Source organism: Drosophila sulfurigaster, chromosome 2R (assembly GCF_023558435.1).
Source record: "Drosophila sulfurigaster albostrigata strain 15112-1811.04 chromosome 2R, ASM2355843v2, whole genome shotgun sequence".
NCBI classification, from domain to species: domain Eukaryota; kingdom Metazoa; phylum Arthropoda; class Insecta; order Diptera; family Drosophilidae; genus Drosophila; species Drosophila sulfurigaster.
In genome coordinates, this window is record NC_084882.1 from 5620172 (window position 1) to 5645955 (window position 25784).

The 25784-nt window shown below is 34.0% G+C and overlaps 1 protein-coding gene across 27 annotated transcripts; it reads left to right on the forward strand.

The window, feature by feature from the left end:
• The first annotated feature begins 1991 nt into the window (after positions 1-1991).
• On the forward strand, positions 1992-25784 carry LOC133839180 (casein kinase I). Of its 27 annotated transcripts, XM_062270560.1 has the most exons (14): positions 1992-2121; positions 3476-3848; positions 12408-12610; positions 14762-14872; positions 15656-15822; positions 18579-18693; positions 18771-19039; positions 19106-19276; positions 19898-19975; positions 20395-20475; positions 20777-20839; positions 21675-21773; positions 23930-24036; positions 24184-25784. In XM_062270560.1, the coding sequence occupies exons 3-14, from the start codon at positions 12499-12501 to the stop codon at positions 24251-24253; spliced, it is 1443 nt and encodes a 480-aa protein (XP_062126544.1). In that variant the 5' UTR covers positions 1992-2121; positions 3476-3848; positions 12408-12498; the 3' UTR covers positions 24254-25784. The 27 variants fall into 27 exon arrangements, 25 of the variants coding, with proteins under 25 accessions (XP_062126544.1, XP_062126532.1, XP_062126530.1 ...); XM_062270548.1 differs by lacking the exons at positions 1992-2121; positions 3476-3848 and having other exon boundaries at positions 24202-25784; XM_062270546.1 differs by lacking the exons at positions 1992-2121; positions 3476-3848; positions 15656-15822 and adding an exon at positions 17407-17558.

A 25784-nucleotide genomic window follows, 5' to 3' on the forward strand; every position in this document is an offset into this window, starting at 1 on the left:
CGCCGTTTGTTCTTGTTTTTCTGTACCGCAGCTACTGTTTGTGTTTGTTATTGGCCTAGACTTTTCCCCTGCCCTGATGCGCGTCAAGTTTTCATCACCGTTCGAGTATGATTATTGTAACCACTTTCCTGCCGTCACACGCCATTTTTGCTTCTTGCCATGGTTTATGAGAGGAGACCGAGCAGGTGGCAATTCTGTCCTATACTTAGTTGGATACAAAATTTAGGTTATACCATTCTCACCCCCTAACACCATTAAATAACAATAAACATCATGCCTATGAGGTTATTGTTCATTCGTTGCCAACAATGCGATACAACAAGCAATAACAACTTTGGCTACATGTAGTTTATCTTACATATAAGTTGACGCTTTTATTGAAATTAAATTCTGCGAAATCCTTGAAGGACGACGAATATATGCATGCTTAGCTGCTAATATATAGTATTATAATGCAAAATCTAGAGTTTGAACAAATTTTTTCAATCTATTGTCAAATTGTGAGTTTCTCGAGAAGTTATTTTTCGAATAAATCCATAGTCGAGTATTCTCGACTAAGAGATACCCTCTACCCTCACTTTCAACATAAGCAAAACAATGCGGTATCATTTTTTAAATATACCAAATTAATATTCTGAATGCTATAACTTATTTGGTATATCGATATACTATAAAGCAACTAAGACCCGACTGTAGCAGCCGTTGATTGCTATATAAAATTATTTCTTAAATACCATATACAATTTGTACCTGTTTGCAACAACATTTTCAGAAATAAGGTTATGTTTGTATGTACCAAAAATCGCGACTCGAGCTTCAAAGTTACGGTTGCTGCTCTATGTTTTGGATTTGCGAGGGCGGAAGAGGTCTTGGCAAAAATCTGAAACAATCTTGATCTTTGTGCACTAATTACAAGTGCTACCGAAAAGTATAGCTCTAACTCTTACAGTCTTTGAGATCCAGTGTTTCATACAGTCAGATAGACGGACCTCACTATAAATAATATACTTGTATGTATCTTATTGGGTTGCCTGTCACATAGTTATAATACCCTTCTACCCTATGGGTAGCGGGTATAAAAATGATTGTCAGCAATAAAACAGATGGTTGCAACGGGTTACAAAAACAAACTTCTGCTCGTTGCATGTTATCGATGAGGTCAATGCGCAATGTGTTTATAAATAAGCACAATTTTTAATGCATATCATTTAACATAAGTTTGTCGTCTGTTATTGGTATCGCTGTTCAAGTTAACAGCAACCAGCAGCTCTCGTATCGTAAGAAGTTGAAGCACCTGCGCATGACTCACTCAACTTCAGTTGAACGCCTTCAACACTCTGGTCACATTCAATAGCTGCACAGATCATTGCTGCCGCCGGCTTTACTGCTGTCATGTATGTGTACGTAGTGTATGTTTGGATGTACATGTGTGTGTGTATTTGACAGGTGCTCTTTGTTTGGGTAACGAGTTTGTAGTTTTTACTATGACGCATGAGCTGTTCGCGCTCCTCACTCACATGAATACACGGTCAGAGATAGTAAGCTACACACACTGACAACTATTTATCATTACCATGTCGCTCGCTCTTTCTCTCGCACATTAACGGCGACTGCTGCCCAGAAGTGTTGATGCCTTCCTTGTCAGTCTGCTTCTGTCGAGTGCAACGGCAACAGCTACAGCCACAGCAACATCAATAATTACATACTAATACGAAATGCTCATTTTGCCGCATTTTAATTTTCACACGCTCACAATCACAAGTGTTTTGTATCTGTATCGGCAGCGACAGCAAAACATTGTAAGAACAAGAATGAATAAGAGAGAAGGAGAGCCGCCTCTCCGGTTTCGTTTACTCTCTCTCTCTCTCTCTCTCTCTCTCTCTCTCTCTCTCTCTTTTCGTCTCTCGCAAGGGTTACTCGTTCGTCGTCGGAGTCGGCGTGGTTGTCGTTGACTCAGATTGGCGCTCGCTCGTGCTCAGTTGGTTTTCGATCGTGCGCCGAAGTAGTTGTCGTTTTCTTGCGGCCGTTATCTCGTTGCTGTTGGCTTAACAAATAAAAATAAAAGCAGAAAGAAATAAACAAAGTTGTTTTTGCAACGCTCGGTCGCGCGGAGCGCTGCGGGTGTGTGCATACATACATATGTACTTAAATACAGCAATAATATAAAATAGCAGCAACTAACATACACAACGAGTCACATGCATGGAGGATATTCTGTATGCTGTTGCATGCGTGGCTAAGTGAGTGTATTTGTGTGTACGCACACTCCAAAATGCGTGGATGTGTGTTTGTGTGTGTGTGTGTGCACTGTTAATCACGCTTGTCAGTGTGGTGACATTTTCATTTGTTTTCTTCATATGTGTGTTTGCTCCAGCCAGATCTGCCACTGAAATAAATGTAGTTTTGCTACACTCGCATAGCTTCGATTATTCTAAATCCTATGCACCTCAATTTCTATCATTAAATTATATTCGTATATTTTTGTCTTTACTCTCTTCTATCAATATAACGTTATCTCTCACACATTGTGACACACACACATCCACAGTCAATTTTTTTATTCTGTCTGCCTAATTCTCCAATCTTCTTTTTACTTCGGCACAACTTTAACTTATTTAAGTGTTATTCTTAATGTACAATCTCGCTCACGCTGACATCTTCAGCATTGCCGATCAGCAGCATAAGCAACACAGAAACTTCTTGCATTTGTTTATTGTTGTTGTTACTGTTTCTGTTGCTACCACTGATGTTGCTGTTTTGTTGCCTCCGCCTGGTTTGTACACCGGCAGCACTAAACTGGTTTTTCGAGTTATTCATGACTTTTTTCTACAATATATTTTTTGCCTGCCTGTCTTCTATATGCCTGCTCTGCGGTGTCTGTATCTCTTTTTGTGCTTAAATACCTGTGTGTGAGCGAGTGTGTATCTGTGTGCCTTCAAACTTGACCTGCAAAAAGTGGGGGCGCTACATCTTAAATTTCATAATGTGGCGAAAGTTGTGTCTCGAATTGCAGCATAATCATAATCGGCGTACGAGTTATGCTTAAAACCAGGGCCACAAGTTTCGTTGCCTTTCTCTTATATCGACACACACTCACACACATGCAGACACAGACAAAGCCAAAGAGCAACGGATATGACAAATTAAAAAATATTTACATGCTTCACTCCAACTCCAAGCACTCAACAACTTAACTGAGCATTGTAGTTGATCTTTAATTGTAGACAGGCCGCGCAAGTAACACAAAAAATAAAAGCAAACACGAAAAACAAAAGCTAAAACGAATGCTACACAATTCAGTGGAGTAAATGAGAGACTATTGATATTATTGTTGTTGATTAGTGTGTATTGTGTAAAAAAAGCACATTGGTGTTTAAAAAAGAAACCGTCGCGAGAAAAGTTTTGTGCTAAAGTGAAATGTGAAAAAATATTATAAAAAAAATAATAATTGTTGTAAATAATGTTATTAATATAGTTTTTTTAAGCAAACACAAATCGCAAAAGTTATGCCAATTAATCAAGTGATCCTTAGTAGTGTCTGTGTTAAAAACCCACTGGAAAAGTTACAATAACATTAATGCAGTTATCAAAACAAGTTTAAATTAACATTCACAACAAAAAGCTACAATATCGGCGTAGCTGCAGAGTTAATGGCCGCAGCAGCATCTGTAGCAGCCTAAGAAAACAGCTGTGCTCCGAGTTTGTAAGCAAATACTGTGCTGACCCTCCTCAGGGCTCCCCTGCAACGCCAACAACGTCAATGTATGAGACCTCAGTGGCATATTGAGAGCGCGCGAGAGAGCGAGAGCAAAGCAGAACCAAAAGAACCATTTGTCGGAGTTTGCCGGGTTAGTTCGAGTTTCACATTTTCGTGTATTATGTGTGAGTGTGTGTGTGTATATGGCATGGTAAACATGTGTTGAGCAGAGCCCGCATACAAAGCTGTGTGAATCGATCTCAAGGTGTGACCAGTTTCTCGATTTTCTAGCCTTCGATAATAGAAAGCACTAAAATGCAGTACACCAGTACGCGACTTTGACCTCCACGCAAAAAGATGAGACATGCTTTGAAACACACGTGCATGGGGTACTAGAGCAAGTAGTGTAACTGTCAATGCACGTGAGGCTTTTCGTTACAGTGCAGTTCGTATGTTGGGCAGCGTGATGAGAAGCAAAGTGAAAACTGAAGAGAACGTCCACCGTCAAGCGGAAGGAAGAAGTAGAGTACAAGTGCTTGGCAAAGGGGGAAGGAGAGACGACAGAGAAGCATTGCTAACGAGCGAAAATGTTGTCTATGCAGGAAGAAGACAGTCGAATGAAAATTACAAACAATTTATAGATGCATTTGTGCTATGTGTATCTATAAACATACACATGGATGTACATATGTATATAGTTACATGTATAATGTATAATTGACTGGGCGTCGTGCTCCATTTTGTAGATAAAATTTGACCTCTAAAACTCATTGCATAGATTTTAGCCCATGCAAGTGTGTAACATGGAGGCCAAACTAATTAATCCACCTGCCTCCCACAATACATCACAAGTATGTGTATATACATGCATTTAGGTAAATAGAATCATAGACAGACATACATATTTGCTGTTAATCTAGCTTGCAAAGGTCAATTGGCCAGTGAGGCACTGTTCACACACATAGTACAAACCATAGAAACACACAAACCTACAATAACAAACATCCACACATGTATCACCTAGCCAGCAGAGGCGCAGTCACGTTCATTTGCCCAACTCGAAAAGCCTCCCCCCAACTGCAGCCACAGTCGCAATATTATGCAGCAGGCGGGCGGCTGTTGGTGCTATTGACACTCGTTCATTTTGCCGGCATTCTCTCGAACGTCACGACAACGCGCTCTCGTTCGTTTTGTCGAGACTCGCTATTGTCTGTCAGCTAGCAAAATCGCTGTCCCTAATCATCGCGCCCTTATCTAGCCAGCCAACCATCAAGCCAGCTACTTTAGTATGTATGCGTTCGTTCTAGTGTCTCTTACCGCTTATGTATTTGTATTTGTATTCGTATCTGTGGATTTGTTTGTATGCTTATCATTTTGTGCTGATTGTATATAAAGGAGATTGGGAGGTAAACGACTGTTCATTTGCGTTATGTTTAAACACATTGTTGTCATTTTGATGCGCTTTTGACTTTTCTTTTTTATTTTGTTTCTCTCTGTTGTAAGTTTCAAATGTAAACGTCGAATGCGATTGAAATTGCGGCTCATGCCAATATGTTCCGCAATTCGATTACAATAATAACAAAAATAATAAATAATGGCAGCATCAAATTAGAATTCATTTTTGTCACATTACTGCAAATATTTTATTTAAAACAACAAATAAATGGATTGTCTATATTAAAGTTAGGAATACTTTTAAGATACTAAAAATAAATGTTGGTATAAAATATCCTAAAAATACTTTACCAGGAAGAAATTTAAACTAAATTATGGTTTGAATATATTAATTATAGTAGAAATAATAAAGTATAACAAAATGACAGAATTATAAGAGAGAAATGGTTTTAAAAATAATTTATTGAGTGAATGCTTTTAATAGATTTTGTTATGTATGTTGGGTATACCCATGTATATAAGACAGTAAGTATGTATAAAAGACAGTAAGTAAGCGAGTCGTTACTAGAGAGTCTTAGAAACTAGTTGTAGGGAATTGACGGGAGGTCTTAGCTCAGCTTAGGTCTGTGTTGATAACGACAACGCTTCGCAAACAGCTTATCGGTTGTTTATTTTATCAAGAGTTTCTACAGTATGATTTTATGTGGTAGTGTACGTTTCTGCAACAAGAATTAATTTTTTGTATTTCTTAATTTTCAATGCTTTTTGTTTTTGGGGTTGTTGTCCTCATTCTTTTCAGTCGCCTCTTATATAATTACCCACAAAATATTTTTAGGGCTTCTTAAGCTGTGCTGTTAAGACTGATGTTATTGTTGTTTTTATTTCAGTGCTTAATTAAATTGAAAAATTAGTCACAATGTAACTGAATGTGTCAAATACAGGTGTCTTCAGTATAGCTAATATCATGATAAGCCTCTGAATTTTATGATCTGATCAATAATTTGGGATTAATGATTGCATTTATTATTTAATTCTTGTTGTTTCCATATAATGACTTATAACACTAGACAAATTATTTAATATTCCTTTTAATTTTACTTTATGATGCCCTCTTGTTTAATAGTTGAAATGTTTTTAAATATTCGCTTGACTTACTCTTAGATGAATTAGTGGGTTGATGTGCGAGAGTGTGAGCTGGATTGCATGTGTAGGCAAATTCAAACCACCATTTCATTTTGTATGACAAGGTTTTATTTTTATTTTTAGTCAATGGGTTATTTTGGTTTATTGATTTTTTATGTATACCTGTCCTATGCAACATCTTCATGTTACACCTATTTCTGATTTTTTTCTACTTTTTATACCCGTTACCCATAGGGTAGAAGGGTATTATAACTTTGTGCCGACAGGAAATGTATGTAACAGGTAGAAGTCAGCGTCAACACCCGAGACGATCTAGCCATGTCCGTCTGTGTGTCTGTCCGTCTGTCCGTATGAACACCTAGATCTCAGAGACTATAAGAGATAGAGCTATAATTTTTTGTTGACAGCATTTGTTATGTTTGCACGCCGATCAAGTTTGTTTAAAATTTTTGCCACGTCCCCTTCCGCCCCCGAAAATCAAATAAATCGAATAACAAGCGTAATTTTAAAGCTAGAGCTGCGAATTTTGGTGTATACAATAATAACTATAGTATTTATGAGTCTTGAAAATGATTGCGATCAGATAAAAATTCTGGAAGGTATTAAATAAATACTTTTGTATGGGCAAAGACGCCTACTTGCTTTGGCCGACAATCTGGTACATTGTGCCGTCTATGGTATATATTGAATGTGGCACTATATTGATATATCAAATATATCATGTTGTACATTTTTTAGTATTTGTTGTAGCATTTTCGGTATATTTTAAAAATAATACCGCAATATTTTGCTTTTATTCAAAATGGGTAGCGGGTATCTCACAGTCGAATACACTTGACTGTAGCGTTCTAACATGTGTTCATTAAATTAGTTTCTATCATTGACATACTTTATTTAACTGGCAAAGTAATAGGTTTTTGTGAGCGACTAAAACAAGTGCTCCTCAGTAAAGTGTTTTGAATTGCTGTATGTAGTTTAGGGTCTTATGAAATAAAATAATATTTTAAACAGGTACACACCGTAAATAATACAAACCTATTTCCGTTAAAAAATTTTGTTGTGCCATTTTTATTTCAACAGAATAACGATGGAAAAAATGTTTTTATTTTTACGAGTTAAAATATGTTTTTTTTTTTATTTTGCCAACGCGCTTGTATTGTATTTTGTGTGCAGAATGAATGTTGTAAAAGGTCTTTGTGTCTATCGAAAAATGAGTTAATGAATGGTAAATTATTTTCAATAAAGTTCATAAAGCATTGTATTCGATAAATAGTTAGGGCAACTATTGACATGAACTAAAGAGTTCAAGGTAACAAAAACTAAAAGTTCCAAAAAGAACGATTGTATTTTCCGAATTTTAGGATAATGTTGTAAAAAACAAATGAGATAGCTACATGCAAGGGTGCTCGACCGTGAAATACCCTGGTACCCATTTTCAATAAAAGCAAAACAGTGTGGTATTATTTCTAAAATATACCAAAATAATTTAGAGAAAAATACAAAAAAAATTTATTCAATGCTTTTTTGTTTTGTTTATTCAAATACTTTTATTCCATTCAAAATATACCATACTACAAAATATACCAGATAAACTAAAGAAACTCACTGAAATTATTTCTTAAATAACTCCCACAACCAATTTTTCTAGAATCCATAAAAACTGTTTTTGTATGCCTTTAAATAGATATACAAACAAGTAAGAAAGCTACAGTCGAGTACGCTCGACTGTGAGATACCCGCTACCCATTTTGAATATAAGCAAAATAGCGGACATGTCTAGATTGTCTCGGCTGCTAACGCTGATCAAGAATATATATACTTTGGAGGGTCGCAGATGCCTCCTTCTGCCTGTTACATACATTTCCTGCCGGTACAAAGTTATAATACCTTCTACCCTATGGGTGCGGGTATAACAAGGCATTTTGGCATATTTCGAAAATTAAAATGTTGTTTGTCACATGCGGATTGCAATGAAACTAATTTAAAGAAGTGTTTGATGTTGTAGTCACTGTCCCGATATTTTTTGCCTACTGTAGAGGTTGTAAGAACCAGGCTGCAGGAGTAAAGTAGTATGCTTACTTCAGTTGTTGTTACCTGAACTGAAATTTAATCGAATCTTAATTCTTGTGGTTTAGTATTTAATTCATAAAAATAACAATACAAAAATTTAAAAACGTGTGGAGGCAAATAAATGAGGGGGTGGAGGTGGCAGAAAAAGTGTAAGGTAGAGATGGAGAGAGAGCGAGTAAAACTCGTTTGTCAAGTGCGAGATAAAACAAAATAAGAAGTAATAAGAAGTAAAGTGAAATACTCAAAAGAAACTGAATATCACCAACTTAAGCTCTACTGAAAGTAGTCGAGACGATCGATGTATGTAACTTATTGAACCAGTTTTTGCCGCAGGATATTCCGCTATAAAAACTGGCAGCTAACCGAGTACCACAACAGCTAAAGCAACGACAACTGAGAAACAAGGGGAAGAAAGAACTAGTTTCTTCATTGAGTTTTTAGTCGTGTTTCTCTCTCACATCACATCTTCTCTTGATTCTGTTGCTGTTGGGGTTTATTATTACCAGCTGACGACCGAATGTGTGTGTGCGTGTTTGTATTTCTGAGTGAGAACTCGTGCATTATCCATCTACATACGACTAATGTTCATATATTGAAAAATAATATAATTTATTGGTATTCTCTACAAAATATAAAAATTTAACCGTTATGTCAAAATCTCAAAACAATATCAAGGGATTCAAAAATATTGTGTTTCATTTGTATAACTATGGCATGATCATCCAACCCTTTTTAAATTACTTTATTTTTATGCTTATTATTTATAGTTTTTTTTGTTTGCAAAACGATAGCCATGCAATAATTTGATGTATCTCAGCATACTGAAATAACTCAACAACTCCATATGTTAGGTAAATTAGTTTATCAATCTTAAAATGAAAATAAAAGATCGAAATCTGGCTTCGGCGAATTTTCAACATAAATTTCTTGTTTTACGATTTTCCTTTTTAGATTGAAATGTTTTCAAACTCAAGATGTAGCTTTCTTGTTTCGATAAAGTAATTTTATATTTTTGTGCATAAATTTTATATTTCCGATTCGATTAAATTTTAAAAGTAGCAAGACCAAGCCATCAAATATTATGAAACACATATTCAACACGAAAGAAGGTTAAAAACATGTTTTTTTTAAAAGGTATTGTTAGTCTTGATTAGGTTCATAATTTCTTAGACATGTTGGTTTTTCAAAAATATGTTATATTCTAGATATTTTAAAATAACCATCACTTGTCATACGGTAAAAAATTAGGCATTTTCATTTTCATCGTATGTTATTAAAAATTCAGGGTTTACTCTGTCGATCGGGATGTATGACATTTTCATACCCGCTACACGTTAAATGGAGTAGTTAAACTAGCCAGACCTGAAATTACTAGAACTAGAAATTAACTGACTAGAAATTAAAACTTGTGCATGTTTTTATTTCTTTGTCGAGATATCAACCTGTGTGTAAATAATGGCATAACATCTCATCGTCCGTTTTGCTATAGTTGCTCAGCTTATAATTAATAATGTGGCCAGTCTCCAAACAAATATTTCACTATACAGAGTCCTAGCTCATAAAAACTACCTTAAAGAAAGGTCAGGGTAGTACGATATTCAAGGTTAAGCCTCTTAATGCAGAATACTTAAGATGAGACCACTCAAGCGTATTGAATTTTCGATCGTTTTGTAGTCAAGGGGGGCTGTGAAGTCAACAATGTAAGGTAAAACATTGAACCAGATCTGCAGAAAGATTTTTCTCGCCACACCCTTACCGAAAAACAATTACAAACTTTGGCTGGCGACAAATACGTAAAGTCTTTTGTCTTAATCGAATATTCTTGTGTTTCTAAGAGTATAATTTCTCTCTTTTGAGAATGAGTCAGCCATAAACATCAGTTGCATCAGTTATTGTTACACCTGGGTGAGCCACACAGTCAAAATCGGAGCTGATCAAAAGACAACTACAGTCATTGACTAAGTTCTGTGCCATTGCTCTGACTATTTTATAAACAATAAAAAATAATCGTCTGTCGCATTGGAAGTCAATTGGGACCCTATATGATCTATATATTATTGATCTTTGGTACTTGTTCATGCGATAAAATTATTTCCATATATTTATATCTGGTATATTCTGTTCTCTATGGTATATTTTAAATGTAATAGTATTTTTGAGTGTCGCCGTTCTCACGCAAAACATGAACTCGGAATATAAAACAAGTAAGAAAGCTACAGTCGAGTGTACTCGACTGTGAGATACCCGCTACCCATTTTAAATAAAAGCAATATATTTTGCGGTATTATTCTCAAAATATACCGAATATACGGCAAAAATACTAAAAACGTACCAACGGGTATATTTGGTATATCGATATAGTACCTCATTCAAAATATACCATAGACGGCACTATATACCAGATTGTCACCAAAAGCAACTCAGACCCCTAGTAAGTAGGCGTTTTTCCCCATACATATTAAAACAAGTAAGAAAGCTACAGTGTACTCGACTGTGAGATACCCGCTACCCAACTTGATTAAAAACAATATATTTTGCGGTATTATTCTCAAAATATACCGAATATACTGCAAATATACTAAAAACACTAAGAATATACCAAATGCTATGTTTGGTATATCGATATAGTACACCATTCAAAATATACCATAGACGGCACAATGTGCTAGATTGTCGTAGCAACTCAGACCCCTAGTAAGTAGGCGTTTTTGCCCATACAAAAGTATTTCTTTAATAACTTCCACAATTTTTATCTGATCGCAACCAAATTTTCAGGAATCATAACTACTATAGTAATTATTGTATATATATATATATATATAAATTCGCAGCTTTAGCTTTACAATTACGCTTGTTATTCGATTTTTTTGATTTGCGGGGGCGGAAGTGGGCGTGGCAAAAATTTGAAACAAACTTGATCTGTGTGCAAACATAACAAATGTTGTCGAAAAAATTATAGCTCTATCTCTCGTAGTCTCTGAGATCTAGGTGTTCATACGGACAGACGGGCAGACACACAGACGGACATGGCTAGATCGTCTCGGCTGTTGACGCTGATCAAGAATATATATACTTTATAGGGTCGGAGATGCCTCCTTCTACCTGTTACATACATTTCCTGTCGGCACAAAGTTATAATACCCTTCTACCCTATGGGTAGCGGGTATAAAAACTTAAATCGTTAACTTATAAATACGTGATCCATCATTGGCCCAGAATGATTTATCAAAATCAGTAATGCCATTTACCTAGCTTTGTATGCATTGTTATTATTATTTTTTGCTGTGTTGAGCTTCGATTTGATTTCACCTCGATAACATCGTCGCGAAACTGAAAAAATATTTAGAAAAATTGTGTGTGTGTATTTTAAAAATTCTCAAGAATATGGAAAACCCGAGTTTTTGCCGTTGAAACATTGCTGTTGGTTAGGTTGATTATAATATACTGTGGGTTCAATATGTACATAGTTAAGAAGCGTACAAGTACGAACAACATCGTATACCTGAGCTTATGACCATTTCACAAAAGAAGCCCTCCTGGCCAAAGAAATTTAATTGAATTTCTTTGCCTATTATTTAAATTGGTGCTAATGTTTTTCAACAAATGAAGTTTTTAATATGCAGTTGCATATACTATACTATACACATTTATATGTAACCATATTCGATTTTAGATTTACTAGAGTGTTTTGAATTAGATTTCACAAAAAAATAGTGGCTTTGATTTTATACTCTTCCAAAATCTAATGTATCGTAAACTGAAAAAGAAAGAGTATGTATTTACAAATAAAACACAAGAAAAACAATAAATTACTATCTAAAAAAGATAATTTTCTAAAACACGGAATTAAAGGGTTTCTCATTTTTTTTTTTAAGTTTCTCATAAAATTTTCGAACAATTTGCTGTTGTTTGTTTACCTTTTTTTTTAGATCAGTTTTTGATCGTTTTTTTTAATGGCGCCCAAGTTGATCGAGAAATTGAAGACCTACTTAAGGTTGTTTCAGTATCTTACTCGCAATTACCTTTCTTCTTAATTATTTGTATTTAAAAGTTTTCAAAATTTGAAATGTACTAATCAATATATATTTATTTTTATTTACAGTGGCGGTGGCCCACAGACAACAACTGCCGGTCCATCCGCTGGTAATGTGGCTAATAATACCATCGTTGGTGGGAAAAGCACAAGCAATAACATGTACTCCACCCGCCAATCTGTAAGCACCACAACCGGTGTCCTTATGGTCGGACCAAATTTTCGTGTTGGCAAAAAAATTGGCTGTGGTAACTTTGGCGAGTTACGTTTAGGTAAGTTAGTTAAAATTTTATTTTTATAATAAACATTTTAAGCAGGAGTATTAAGGAAATAAATTAAAAGTAAACTTCAGATAAAATTCAAGAATAATTTGTTGCAAAATAAGTTATTAATCCGCAGTTAGTTTTTTTTAGCTTGGACATCCGATTAGTACTGCGTTAATTTTCGAAAAAGAAGAGCACTTTACGAGCTTAGGGCGCTTAAGTAAAACGCAGTCGTAGTGTTTCCCTATAAAATTGTAATTCTAAAAACGAATACACCCGTCTAATTGCTTTCCGTCGAAGAACATTTTTATGTGTATTGTATTCGATCATTATGTCAATGAAACGATCTTTTTAAATGCTAATTTATCAGTGAACTAGACCGCCAAAATAAGTTTCGTGTTTGTAAGGTCTTCTGACTGTCAAGATTCCTGTTCGACTAACATTGCTCTTTCTCTCTTCCTTTCTCTCTCTCCCTCTCATTTTCGCTTTCTCTCGTCCCCCATCTTTTTTGGCATGTGATGTGACGTTGGCACTAAGAATTTTTTTGGTACCCATTTTTGTTACATCCTTTGCAAGTGCATTACTTTTCATAGCCGCCAACAAACCAAAAAAGACAGCAGCAACAGCAAGAACTTTTTCGCTATAGTAAATAAAATGCCATTCCATTCTGCCATCTGGTTTGTTGTCGCCTCAACCGCCATAGTCTCTGTCGTTGGCACCTTTGCATTGTTTGCTAAATGCGCTTTTATAAAAAATTTCTTTTTTTTTTTTGCGGTGCTTCGTCTCGATTGTTGGGATTGCCAGTTTTGTGCAACTGCTGAAGCTGTTGTTGCGTTTCTTTTGTTGTGCTGCCTGCTATATGCAACAGGTAGCTCAAAAAAAAAAAATAATAAAAGAGAAAATGCAGTACTGCTCAGACATTGCGGAAACCCTGTGAATCATAATTAATTGATGTCCCACTCCTCCATATAAGTATTGGGCATATCTTCTGTTCTGGTTGATATCTCAATCAATCATGAGCAAAAAAAAAAAAAAACAGAAATGTGGTGTATATTGCTTCTGTTATTCTTATGAGTCATTAAACTTGTTGTCTTCAAACCACACAATTACGTTTGTACATATGTATGTAGATGCACATACATAATTTTGTTCATGAATATATCAATTGCGTGAACAAAAAATTTTGTTTAAATAGCATCTGCATACATACATATGTATGTACTTCAATGGTGCGTCGTCAAAACATTTGACCGGAAGGCAGTTTACCTTAATTAAAAACCCATAAACATTGATCATCATGTAGTTTTAAAAACGGTTTTACTCATTATTTAATTATTTAATTAGAATTCACTGCAACCGAGGCTTAATAAGTATGTCTATAACAGTTAAATTTAATTAGTACTTTCAAAATATACCATAGAGTACAAAAAATGTCAGCCGAATTTGAAAATATTCTGTTTTTTTTTAAAGGCATCGAGCAAGTGATTTTTTAAATATATGGAGAGTTTTGAAGGGAAATTTACCAACAATCTAAAAGTAAAGGCGTGGCTCTGTCACAGACAAGATTGCCTTGTAGGTATCAAAGTCATGCGCATTTTCCGATACGATTAACTATGACAATTTATATGAGTATGAATATGAAAGTAGAACATCATCAACAAGGTTCTCATTCAAGCCAATAATTTGACAAGTGCTAAACAAATTTGATTCCCAAACATTGTCAAACTAATTAGAACTGAAAATACAAATCATTTAGTGCGGATTGATCAGTTTGTCGGTGTGTATGAAATATGTCAGATAATCGTAAAATTTATCTAACTATATGATGAACGGTCATATGTATAAAAGTATGTGTGAACATCTTGGAGGAAATTTTTAAATGTTATTTTCTTAACGGTCAGGTCGTCGTATGTGTTGCTTTGGAGGCGCTCATGTCGGTGGGCGTGGCGCTGAAGGTATTCAAGGTAGGAAAGGTAATCTGCATGTTGATTGGTTAGTTGATTAGTTCTGGGTTGTTCCAGTTTATACCGATAGCATGATATTAATTTGTTGTATATTTGTGTCAGTCTCTAAGCTTAGGCATGGGCTGGGTTGCTCTTTTATATGAATATGTTATTAACAAATGTTTTAATTACGGTTGATTTTTCTTTTCTTTTGCAGGCAAAAATCTTTACAACAATGAACATGTAGCAATAAAAATGGAGCCTATGAAGTCAAAGGCTCCTCAACTACACTTAGAGTATAGGTTTTATAAGCTATTAGGATCACATGGTATGTTGAAATGTTTCTATAATAAAATTACAATTTGACTTATTCACTAATATCAATAACAAAGAATATAATATAATATATATATGTTCAATATATATATTATGCCCGATCGTCGAAAAATTAACAAATTACTAACCAACAACTCCAATATAACTTTGTTTTGCACCGTTACCACCTTCGTAAATTCAACTTTATGATAATATTTCGTATCATGAGTGTACTCAGATTACACATAAGAAGACATGAATAGATTTTCTCAAGCATATTTTGGAGGTCGGTGCGTGATTTGAAATTTAAAAAAATATACAAAAAAATTAATGCATACAAATGGAAAAAAGAAATCAAAATTATTTAAGATAATACATGAAATATTTTTGTCACATATTGTTCTGATGTTATATCCACCAACTTACTATATGCTGATATCCCAACCCTGTTTAAAATCTTACATTATACTTACGCCTCTTCTATTTTTCGTTGTTCTTATATGAAACATTCGCATACATCATATATATATATATGTATACATAAATATATATATGTATGCCGTGTTCCTTCATTGAACCATGAAAACCTCCATCCGATGTGAACTCAAAAATGATACCGAAACTGATACTGAAACCCCCGAATCAAATTATCACCGTGCGATCAACCATCAACCAAATCCACCAATCAACTGAATAATTACATTACATATACAATATGATGGCATGACACATATCCTGTAAAAATAAAAAATAAAATCCAATCAATCCGAAACTGAAACCGATGGCGCTCCCACAGCCGATAACGCCCCAGAAGGCATACCACGCATTTATCACCTGGGCACTTGCGGTGGGCGTTACAATGCCATGGTGTTAGAGTTATTGGGATTATCATTAGAAGATCTCTTCAATATTTGCTCCCGTAAATTTTCACTTAAGACTGTATTGATGATAGCAAAACAACTTGTAAGTTTATATGCAAAACGGCCATAAATTTTCGTTATTGTTTGAGCGAATTGTCACGGACTTCCCATGCCGCGATTTTTCACCGCTTCACTCTGGGTATAACAGTTTATAAGAGTTTTTCCCCCAACGAATGCATGTGAGTTCGTGACGCAGTTCGCTTAAACAGCTTTACACTTTATTATTTCGATTGTAAATTACATTTTGAAGCAAAGTGTCTCAACGGCTAAGACTTTCAAGTTAACAAGCAAATATCGTTTTTAAATAATATTAATACAAAAATATCACTCAACCCTTAGATTTGTACACAACACACAATGAACGTTAGTGCCAATACTTTTACTTATGTAGTGGAAGAAAATTTCCGAACCAAATTAAATATACTCTTAACATTTATATATTCCTTTATCGTAGTTAAAAATATTAAGATCTTGATCTTTTTTTTGTTTCTTGGGTCGTAGCTCATTTCAACCAAACATTGAAATTCAAATTGTAATTTAACCACAAAATCAAATACTTTAAAAGCATGTTACTAAGCATCGTAAATAGGCAAACAAATCTACTTACCAAGACTCCTTATGTACATAAATAAAAGGCAAATATTTATTTTTCTATTCGTAATCGAAGAAAAAGATGTAATAGATTTTAAACACAGTTTCTTGTTAGTTGCATAAGTTATAATTTGTTCCTCCTTGTTCTCTTCATTTTATTAATGAATTACTTTTTGTATGTGCTATACGATTCTACTTATTTTAATCAACTACTAACACAGCTCCAAGAAGATCTTTTCTTAAAGTGGTTATTCACTGCAACAACACTGGGGTCTCACATAACTAGGGCCAACACATAACTGTTACAAACACAAATCAAAACACATAAGTTTAATAACATTTGTCTGTAGTAAGTGCAATTGAAGCGAACTAGAATTAGCCCTAAGTGTTCTATATGTATGTATATTTACCACTTCTACTGCGACATATGTGTAGTTCTAATTAAAATTGCAATAAACGGCAGGCTTTTATACTCGTATTAATGTTAGGCAAGATGGCAGGGTTGCCATACTTATATTTGCTTCCTCGTTATATGCTTCGAGAATCTCTATTTTTGTTGTTCTTGTTGTTTTTAGCCCAGTTTCGCAAAATATTGACAAAAAGGTGGTAATATACGTAAGACGCGCTATAACTAACCAAAAAGAGTCATATAATATCACTATCAACCGTTCGCTTTTTTTCTTCGTCTCCATCCTGCTGTATTCCCAAAATCTCTTTACAAGAAACAAAAAAAAAAAGAAATAAATAAATACAAAAATTGTAAGCTGCAATAATACAAAATAATATCGAAAATGTTCTTGTCTCTTTTACCTCACTCTTCTCTTCTCTTTCTTATCTTTCCGTACATCTCTCGTTCTTTGCATAAAACAACAACAATAACATACGAAATAAAAACATCGTATCCACGTTACTTTTGTGCGCTGCTCATCTCTAAAAACCGAAATTAAAACTGAAACCACAAATACAATTTAAATGCTTGATTTTTATTGAATGAAATGCATATGTTTACAATTTTCCGCAATTTGTTGGTCTGTAGCAGAGGGTGTACCAGAAGTATATTACTTCGGCCCATGCGGCAAGTACAATGCTCTTGTTATGGAATTGCTTGGTCCATCACTTGAAGATTTGTTCGATATTTGCGGCAGACGTTTCACTTTGAAGAGCGTACTACTGATAGCTATACAATTAGTAAGTACAACCAAAAACCACAATAACAACAACAGCAAACAACATGAATTTAAAACAAACAAATGCAACTACAATTAGAAATTAAATCGTTTTTATTATTCGAGCACGCGCATTTCTCTCAATGCATTTCACATTTGCTCACACACACAACACTGGTTGCAGTTAAAGCGTTTAACCAACACTGGCCCACTCATCGCAATTTATCACACATTCTTCCCGCTCTCAATTCTTTTTTTTTGTCGGAATGATTGTGAGTTTGGTGTTATAGTGTGAGTGTGAGTTGAGTAAGGTTTTTTTGGGTGGACTTACTATTTAGTTAATAAAATCCTTTTGAGGTATTATTATTTGTTATAAATTGGCTAACTAACAACAAAAACAACAACTATGAGTATGTTGCTAAGTTTATTAATTCAATAATTTTATGATATTTTTTAATTTTTCTTTGTAATATCTGGTTAAGGTTTTCTTATTTTTACGATTTTAATGTATTATTTAGTAAGAGTTCTTACGGCACACATTTTTTATTTCCGCTTTTTCACTGGTAATTTAATACATATATTTTTTATTTTAATTTATTTTTGTATCAGCAGACAACGTTCATTGTATAAATCGTTAATAATAATTGTAGTCATACAATAGTAATAAAAGTGCATGTACATTTTAAGTAGTTGACATGAAAGTGATTTTAGTTTGCAATTATCAATCAAATCAATTTAAGAAGACAACAATCGTTGCCATCATATCAACAACAACGACAATCACTACTTAGGCTAGTTGAGACACTATCAAAAATTTAATTTATATAAAATAAATAAATACAATGTATTAGCACATTTCTAAAGTCTGTTAAAGAGCAACGATACGTACCCAAATCATTGAAATTTCATTACATTTTTCTGTTCTTTGGTAGACTTTTTTGGAGAGTGTGCTCGCATATGTACATATGTTCCAAAATTATGAAATCTAATCGAAAATTTTGTTGCCTATATTTTTTTTTTTAACTTTTAATACAAATCCCAGCTCCACCGGATCGAATATGTTCATAGTCGGCACTTAATATATAGGGATGTAAAACCAGAGAACTTTCTCATTGGCAGAACATCGACAAAACGTGAAAAAATTATACACATTATTGGTAAGTCACTAAATTTGCATATAATGGGTTATGTGTGTTTAAGTAAGATTTTTTCTAATTCTATTTACTTATTTCAGATTTCGGTTTGGCCAAAGAATACATTGATTTAGATACAAATAGGCATATACCATATCGAGAGCATAAATCCCTGACCGGTACTGCTCGCTATATGTCAATCAATACACATATGGGACGCGAGCAGTCAAGGCGTGACGATCTGGAAGCCTTGGGACATATGTTTATGTACTTCTTAAGAGGTTCACTGCCGTGGCAAGGCCTTAAGGCTGATACACTCAAAGAAAGATATCAAAAAATCGGTGATACTAAACGGGCAACGCCTATTGAGGTCAGCTACACCAGAATTAGCTTATTTAGCATTTATTAAATGTGATTTATGCTTTTAATGTTGCAGGTGCTTTGTGACGGCCATCCCGAAGAGTTTGCGACATATTTGCGTTATGTGCGGCGGTTAGATTTTTTCGAAACTCCCGACTATGATTTTCTGCGAAGACTGTTTCAAGACTTATTCGAGCGTAAGGGCTACACCGACGAGGGCGAATTCGACTGGACAGGGAAGACAATGGTATGTGACAATTTTCAAATCAATACATTCAGTTTTTCATATTACACATTCACTCCGACATCTAACTCTAAAACAACAAATGGAGGAAATTCACATTCTTGACATTATTCGTTCCGTATTTGAAATTCATTTTTAATTTTTAGGAAACTTAAGTCAAGTATTTCCTCAAATCTAATATTTAAATAATTTACCTCATCATATAACTCTGAAAATTTTCACAATGGGTACAAGCATGTTCAAGAAATTCAGAATGAAAATGTTATCGATTATAATGGAAGCATGCAAGCCACAGACGCCCATTTAATAGCCATACCGCAGATAATGATGATTGGCCTCAGAGTATTCATTGCAGTCCCATACTTGTTGCAATGCGATGCTATTTTCCGTTCATGCATATATTTTTAAATAGCGCAAATTGTCAAATTAAATTAAAGGGAGACTTTTCAAAAAAGCACAAAAACAACACTTTTCCCCTGAAAAAAAAAACGAAAAAAAAAAGAAATATGAAACTATAAAAAACTACATATTGTTATTTTAATTGTTCGATTGCAAGTTTTGCTTATAAGTCAGATTAAGATGGTTTACTTTTGTGTATTTGTTGTAATCGTATATGTGTCTAAGACCAAGGACCAGCTGGATCAAATGAAGGTTCTTAAGAATGCGGCACCTTCATATTTGGCAAAGAATAAATCTGATAAGGTATCATATTCTATCTACTACACAACACGGTGTGATCGTATTCTGCTGAAAGTACCGATAGTTTGCTTGTTCAGTGTTGGTAAATGCTTGTCGTAAGCTCCATAATAGTTCTTAAGCACATAATAATAGGTCTTAAGCACTAGCAATAAGGCCCAACAAACTAACTGTAATCAAAGCCATTCTAACAGCACTATTTTCTCTCTCTTTCTCTCTTTGAAATTTCCCGTCTACAACAATGCGTTACGTAAATATCCAATTAAACAAATCTATCAAAAATACCGTTTCATGTGTTTATGCGTGTATATGTGTATCTACTACTGTGCATTAAATACAAATTTAAAAAAAAAAATAATGTATAAAAAACAATCGACTGCATCCATATCTATCTATCATTGAAATACCACCAACCACGCTCACAGTCCACGCCCGTCGGATCTCTCCAAACTGGCCATGAAGTCATCATTTCACCAAATAAAGATCGTCATAATGTAACGGCTAAGGTAAAGTATTGTAACCTTTCACTGACAACAAATACGAGATATTTGTATTATTACTTTTTCTATAATTTGTTTTTAAACGAAAGATAATTTAGTTTCATATTCTGGTTATAAGGCCAACAGTTTCCTTTTTGTGTGTTTACTAAGCTTTAAAATTCTATTGACATTGAAATACGTATAACATTTTTTTTTTTTGGTTGTCATCTATAAGAATTTATTTTCAATCTTTTTAATCTTTCAACAACTATAATTACTGTGTTTATTTTTGAATCTGTTATGAAATTTCGAACGTAATTTCCTCTAGGACGTCTCGTATTTTGATTTTGATGATGTTGATAATGAAAATGAAGAATATATAATACTTCAGGTTAGAAATTATTGAGTTGCCATCCATGCTTATGCCAGTTTGTTAATAATGAGAGATATGCTGTATTATGCGAGCTCCTATTACAAAAAATCAGTGCTGAAATTTCATTAAGAAATTGTATTAGAGTTTGTCATTTCAGTGAGATAGAAGGAAATAAATTATCAATTAATGATTATGGATTTGTGTCTGTATGATAGTTGCTAATGAGTCGCTGATAACTTTTATTGCACTTTTTTTCATTTATAACTTCCGCTAGAATTATGTAATGAGACTTGTGAACTTTAAATTTCCCGAAATAATATATATAATACGCTAAGAATGGGCATATTCAAGGTTTTTAATAAATAGTAGTGTGCAATTTATTTTTAGTCAAATTATTATTATTATTTTTTAATTTGAAAAAAAAAGGAACTAACATGTGCTGCTTTTTCGGGCTTAGAAATTCTGGTGAACGGTTCTAGCAACTAGACTATAAATAATTAGTTTATGCTGATGAATAAAAGACACACATACTCACTTCTACACATACGCACCCAAAATATGAAATCATTGAAAACGTTCCTCTTCGATTTTGGCTTTAAATGTTAATCCTTGGTTATATTGCTGTATTATCTTCAGTTTTATCGATCGCACATTTGTTACCGTTTTGTTGTTAGCTACAATCTTTAGAATCTAGTCTATTAACAATAAACAAACCGATAAATTCACAAATTAATAATTGACAAATTTACGCATTGATTGCTTGATTTAAACCCAATCCGATCCGAAATGAAACGATACAAAATGAACCGATTCGATCTGATCCGATCTGAACCGATCACCGACCCACCTACAGACAAATGCCAAAGGAGGTGTTGCTGCGTGGCCGGACGTGCCCAAGCCGGGTGCGACCCTTGGCAATCTGACACCCGCCGATCGGCATGGTTCAGTGCAGGTAAGTTCAGAGTCAAAGACGAAGCCAAAGCTAAAGCATGGCAGCAAACCGAAACCAAAATAATATACATTTCTTTGCAAAATAAATTAGGAATTTGATCCACACAATTGTTAAGCATTTTTCGTTTTCTGTTTTCTGTTCAGTTTTCTGTAAATAAATTTAAGGATACAAGCATCTATCATATAAAACAATGTTAATGTTCGGTTTCGAAATTCGGTTGAACTTACAAATACAGCATTTACATTTAGTGTTTTAGCATTAATATTAAGTGTTCTCTTTCTAATCTATTGTGTGTATTTGTGACTTGCCTGACATTATTTTTTAAATTTAATAAGTCTGTCCTTACTACATACACATCCATATATACAGATATTGAGATATACACACATATTTGTCTCCTTAGGCTATTGATAAACATACTAAACATTGTGATTAATGATAATTACAACAAGAAATATCTATTCATTGAATTACTCGCAGACTGTTATATTTTTGGCCTTTTCAATTCTAATGTTTTCACTTGATTTACTCTACATTAGCTCAACAAGGTACTGAATTCAATATATATCCCAAGTGTAAAATCGTTCGGTTTGTTTGTTCTCTCGTTGCTCCGTTCCCACTAGTTCTTTTTTCTCGGACATTCTTTTTCAAAACTTCTGTTCCGATTATAAAATGTATTGTGCATAGCTTGGATTTTATTTCCATTTAGCATTAATAACAAAGAAAAATAATATTGAAAAGTAGACAACAGATGCATGCGATTGACATTAAGTCAATATAGAGAAAGATGCAAAGATCTGCACTGCATGGCGTTAATCAACACCGATCTATATGCATGTCCCTAAACCCACATATTTATCTATATACCCACAACACACATACACGCATTCCCACACTATACATTACAAGTACTCGATTAAGCACGATTAGCGATAATTCGGCAATATTTGGAAAATCATGATATCCATGTAAACGGCCTCCTTTATTTTGATGACATTTTTCTTCATATATCCACCAATTGCAATTCCAATTCATGTCATGTCCATAATTATTCAGAGACAGTCATTGTGAAGACAAACTTATTACAGAGATTGCCTGAAGATTCAAGCTCGGACGATGATAGCCCCTTTGATGCTTATGAGGCAAGCGACTGCGAAGATGAAACTAGGAAATAACCCATGCCAAGCCAACACCCCACTTTACTTTCTATATCTACTATTTCTTCTACCCTACTACTACTACCTACTACATCACTATAACCAATTCAATTGTCTATCCAACACAATATGCTATAAGGTTCTATTTACATACATGTGTAGAATCAACAAAACTGCGAGGTATTTTATAAACTTCGTGTGGCCTGTCTTGTCAGTCAGTTTATTGATACGTATTCAAGGTGTGATTGATTGTATGTGTACGTCCTTCATGTGGGTGTTGTTGTGTGCAATTTTCTGTCTAGATCACAATTATCCATCATTAACTGCTTCTGCAAACGAGCTGAATTTAGTAAGGCAATCTCTGTATTAATAGGGTGTTTTTTTTAAGATAAACTAGAATCTTTATTACAATCATTTTAGCAAATACAAAATTCCGTTTTTAAAAATACAGTACAAGAAACTACAATAAAATGACCCATGCTTGATGCTGTAGATATGTTATATATAAAAAATAGATAAATGAAATATATAAACAATTTTAAAATGCAACACCCACCAATCACTATAAAAAATAATTTAAAGACTAAAAATAAATGATCGGGGTTTAAAATGGTAATATTAGGCTCGTTTGCAAGCATGTCGAAGATCATCAAATGCAAGAATTGAACATCTGAAAGTTTCCAAATTAGTTCACGCGTAGAGACACAATTAGCACTCAATAGAAGCGCACATCAGTAGGAAATACTCATCGAAGTTAAGATGGGAAATTTTGTAACTTTTTTCTGGCATAAAATTGTTTCGATTTTTGACTAGCGCTGTGAAAAACATGTAACATGTTATAAATGAGGTGTGTAATACGTCCAAAAGATATAATCACGATATATACTCAATAAGAATGCTAATAATATGTATAACTCTATGTTTAGTGTAAACGTGGTTTTAAACCGAATCTAATGCAAATCGATTTTGCGCAATTCTTGCTTTTTCATGCTGTTACAGGTTGTGAGTTCGACAAATGGCGAACTGAATGCGGACGATCCCACGGCCGGACACTCGAACACACCCATCACACAGCAGCCTGAAGTAGAGCTTGTCGATGAAACAAAGTATGTGAATTGCAAATGATTATCGCTCGATTGATCGATTGAGATATCGATCAATTGATTAATGATCAATCAGTCGATTTGGTGTTTTTGCTTTGTCGTTTTAATGCACATCTCTCTTTTTTGGTTCTCTCTTGTAACTGTTTCTAGTGGTTCCTTATATTCCAGATGTTGTTGTTTCTTTAAACGAAAGAAGAAGAAATCAACGCGCCAAAAATGACTAGACGGTGTACAATGTAGTCCAGAACGCGAGGCAGTTACATTGCTGCGCGCCACTTCACATTCAAACTCACGGGATAGCGTATTGAATAATCCAAGTCAGGATTACATACAACAAGCAACGTCGCAGCATACGTTGCGTTATCCTCCATCCGCGTCAATGTTGACGCCAACACCAACTACAAATACACCGACACTTCCGTTGTAATTTATATAAATACAGAAAATAGAAAGCAAAAACAAATACAAAAAAAACTAAACATTAAACACCGTCAAAACAAAAAAGGAAAAAAAGTAAAAATTGCAACAAAAAAACATAATTTTATTATTATTTTTTATTATTTACCAATTTTGCGTTTATGTTAATTATATAAATTATTATAATTATTAATTATATTATTAATAAAAAAAGAAAAACAAACAAAATGCAAATACTATACATACACAATTATTGGAGGATAATAAAAAAGCAACTGTCATAATATTTTCATAATTCAATCAGGAGCCAGGTAGCTCAGTGTTGTGCTTAAAGTTTGATAAATATCCATTTGCTCTAATCGATGAGAATTCAAAACTGTTTGACAAACACATAGACACACACCCACACCCACCCACAGGCAGGCACTGACACAAAGCAGAGAAAACCACTTAAAACATATTTAGATATATACACACATACATATATACCGATATAAACTAATTTAAATACTAGTGCAGCGTCATTCAATGAAAACTACAATGCATTACATGTATTAATATTTATAGACAAACAACAAATTGTACATTATTATACGCGTATAACAACAAAATATTCACATCATTCGATCAACTATTGAACACACATAAAACTAATGAGAATGCATACACACGTACGTTTACATATATTTGTTTGCTTGTGTTTTTGTCCAGTAAATCCATTCGCACCCGTTATTCATTCGCTCTCTTCAACTTTCCTTTTCTTTTCGCGTAGTTAGCTTTTGTTTAGCTTTGCTTTTGGATGCACTTTTTACATCACATCCATACATTGCTTGGCAGTCTTTTCTTTTTAACGATGTTCTCTGCATAGTCCCTGATATATAGGGAACCCAAAATAGAAAAGTGCTAAAAGCAATCAATTTTGTCTCGATACAGGCTGCTGAACGATGTATGCGTGTTTATTGTATGTATATCAATGAAATAACTAAATGAATGAACATTAAATGCAATTAATAGTTGAATTCTTTTTGTACAAGATTTGTGCATTTATTTGATTAGTGTGTTTTTAGGTCAATTTTATTTACAAAATACATTTATGAAATTTAGTAACAAAAAAATTATATAAACTTCAGCTGGAAATCCCTTCACAAGCAGCCTTAACAAAAACTAAAAAAAAAAACCAAAAAAAAAGAACAAGATTAGTCCTCCTTATAGGGGCACTGTATTTCCCAATAGCAATAGCTAATCAAAAGTAAACAAAAGTAACTAAATAATATCATGAACTTTCTAGTTATTGATGCATGGAGGAAGTAATAAAAAGAAATATGAAAAACTAA

Coding starts and splice junctions, on each gene's coding strand:
- LOC133839180 (XM_062270560.1), top strand. CDS start 12,499: ATGTACTCCACCCGCCAATCTGTAAGCACCACAACCGGTGTCCTTATG. Junction 15,823..18,578: donor TGATGATAGCAAAACAACTT/GTAAGTTTATAT, acceptor TACAAATCCCAG/CTCCACCGGATCGAATATGT. Junction 20,476..20,776: donor GTCATAATGTAACGGCTAAG/GTAAAGTATTGT, acceptor AATTTCCTCTAG/GACGTCTCGTATTTTGATTT.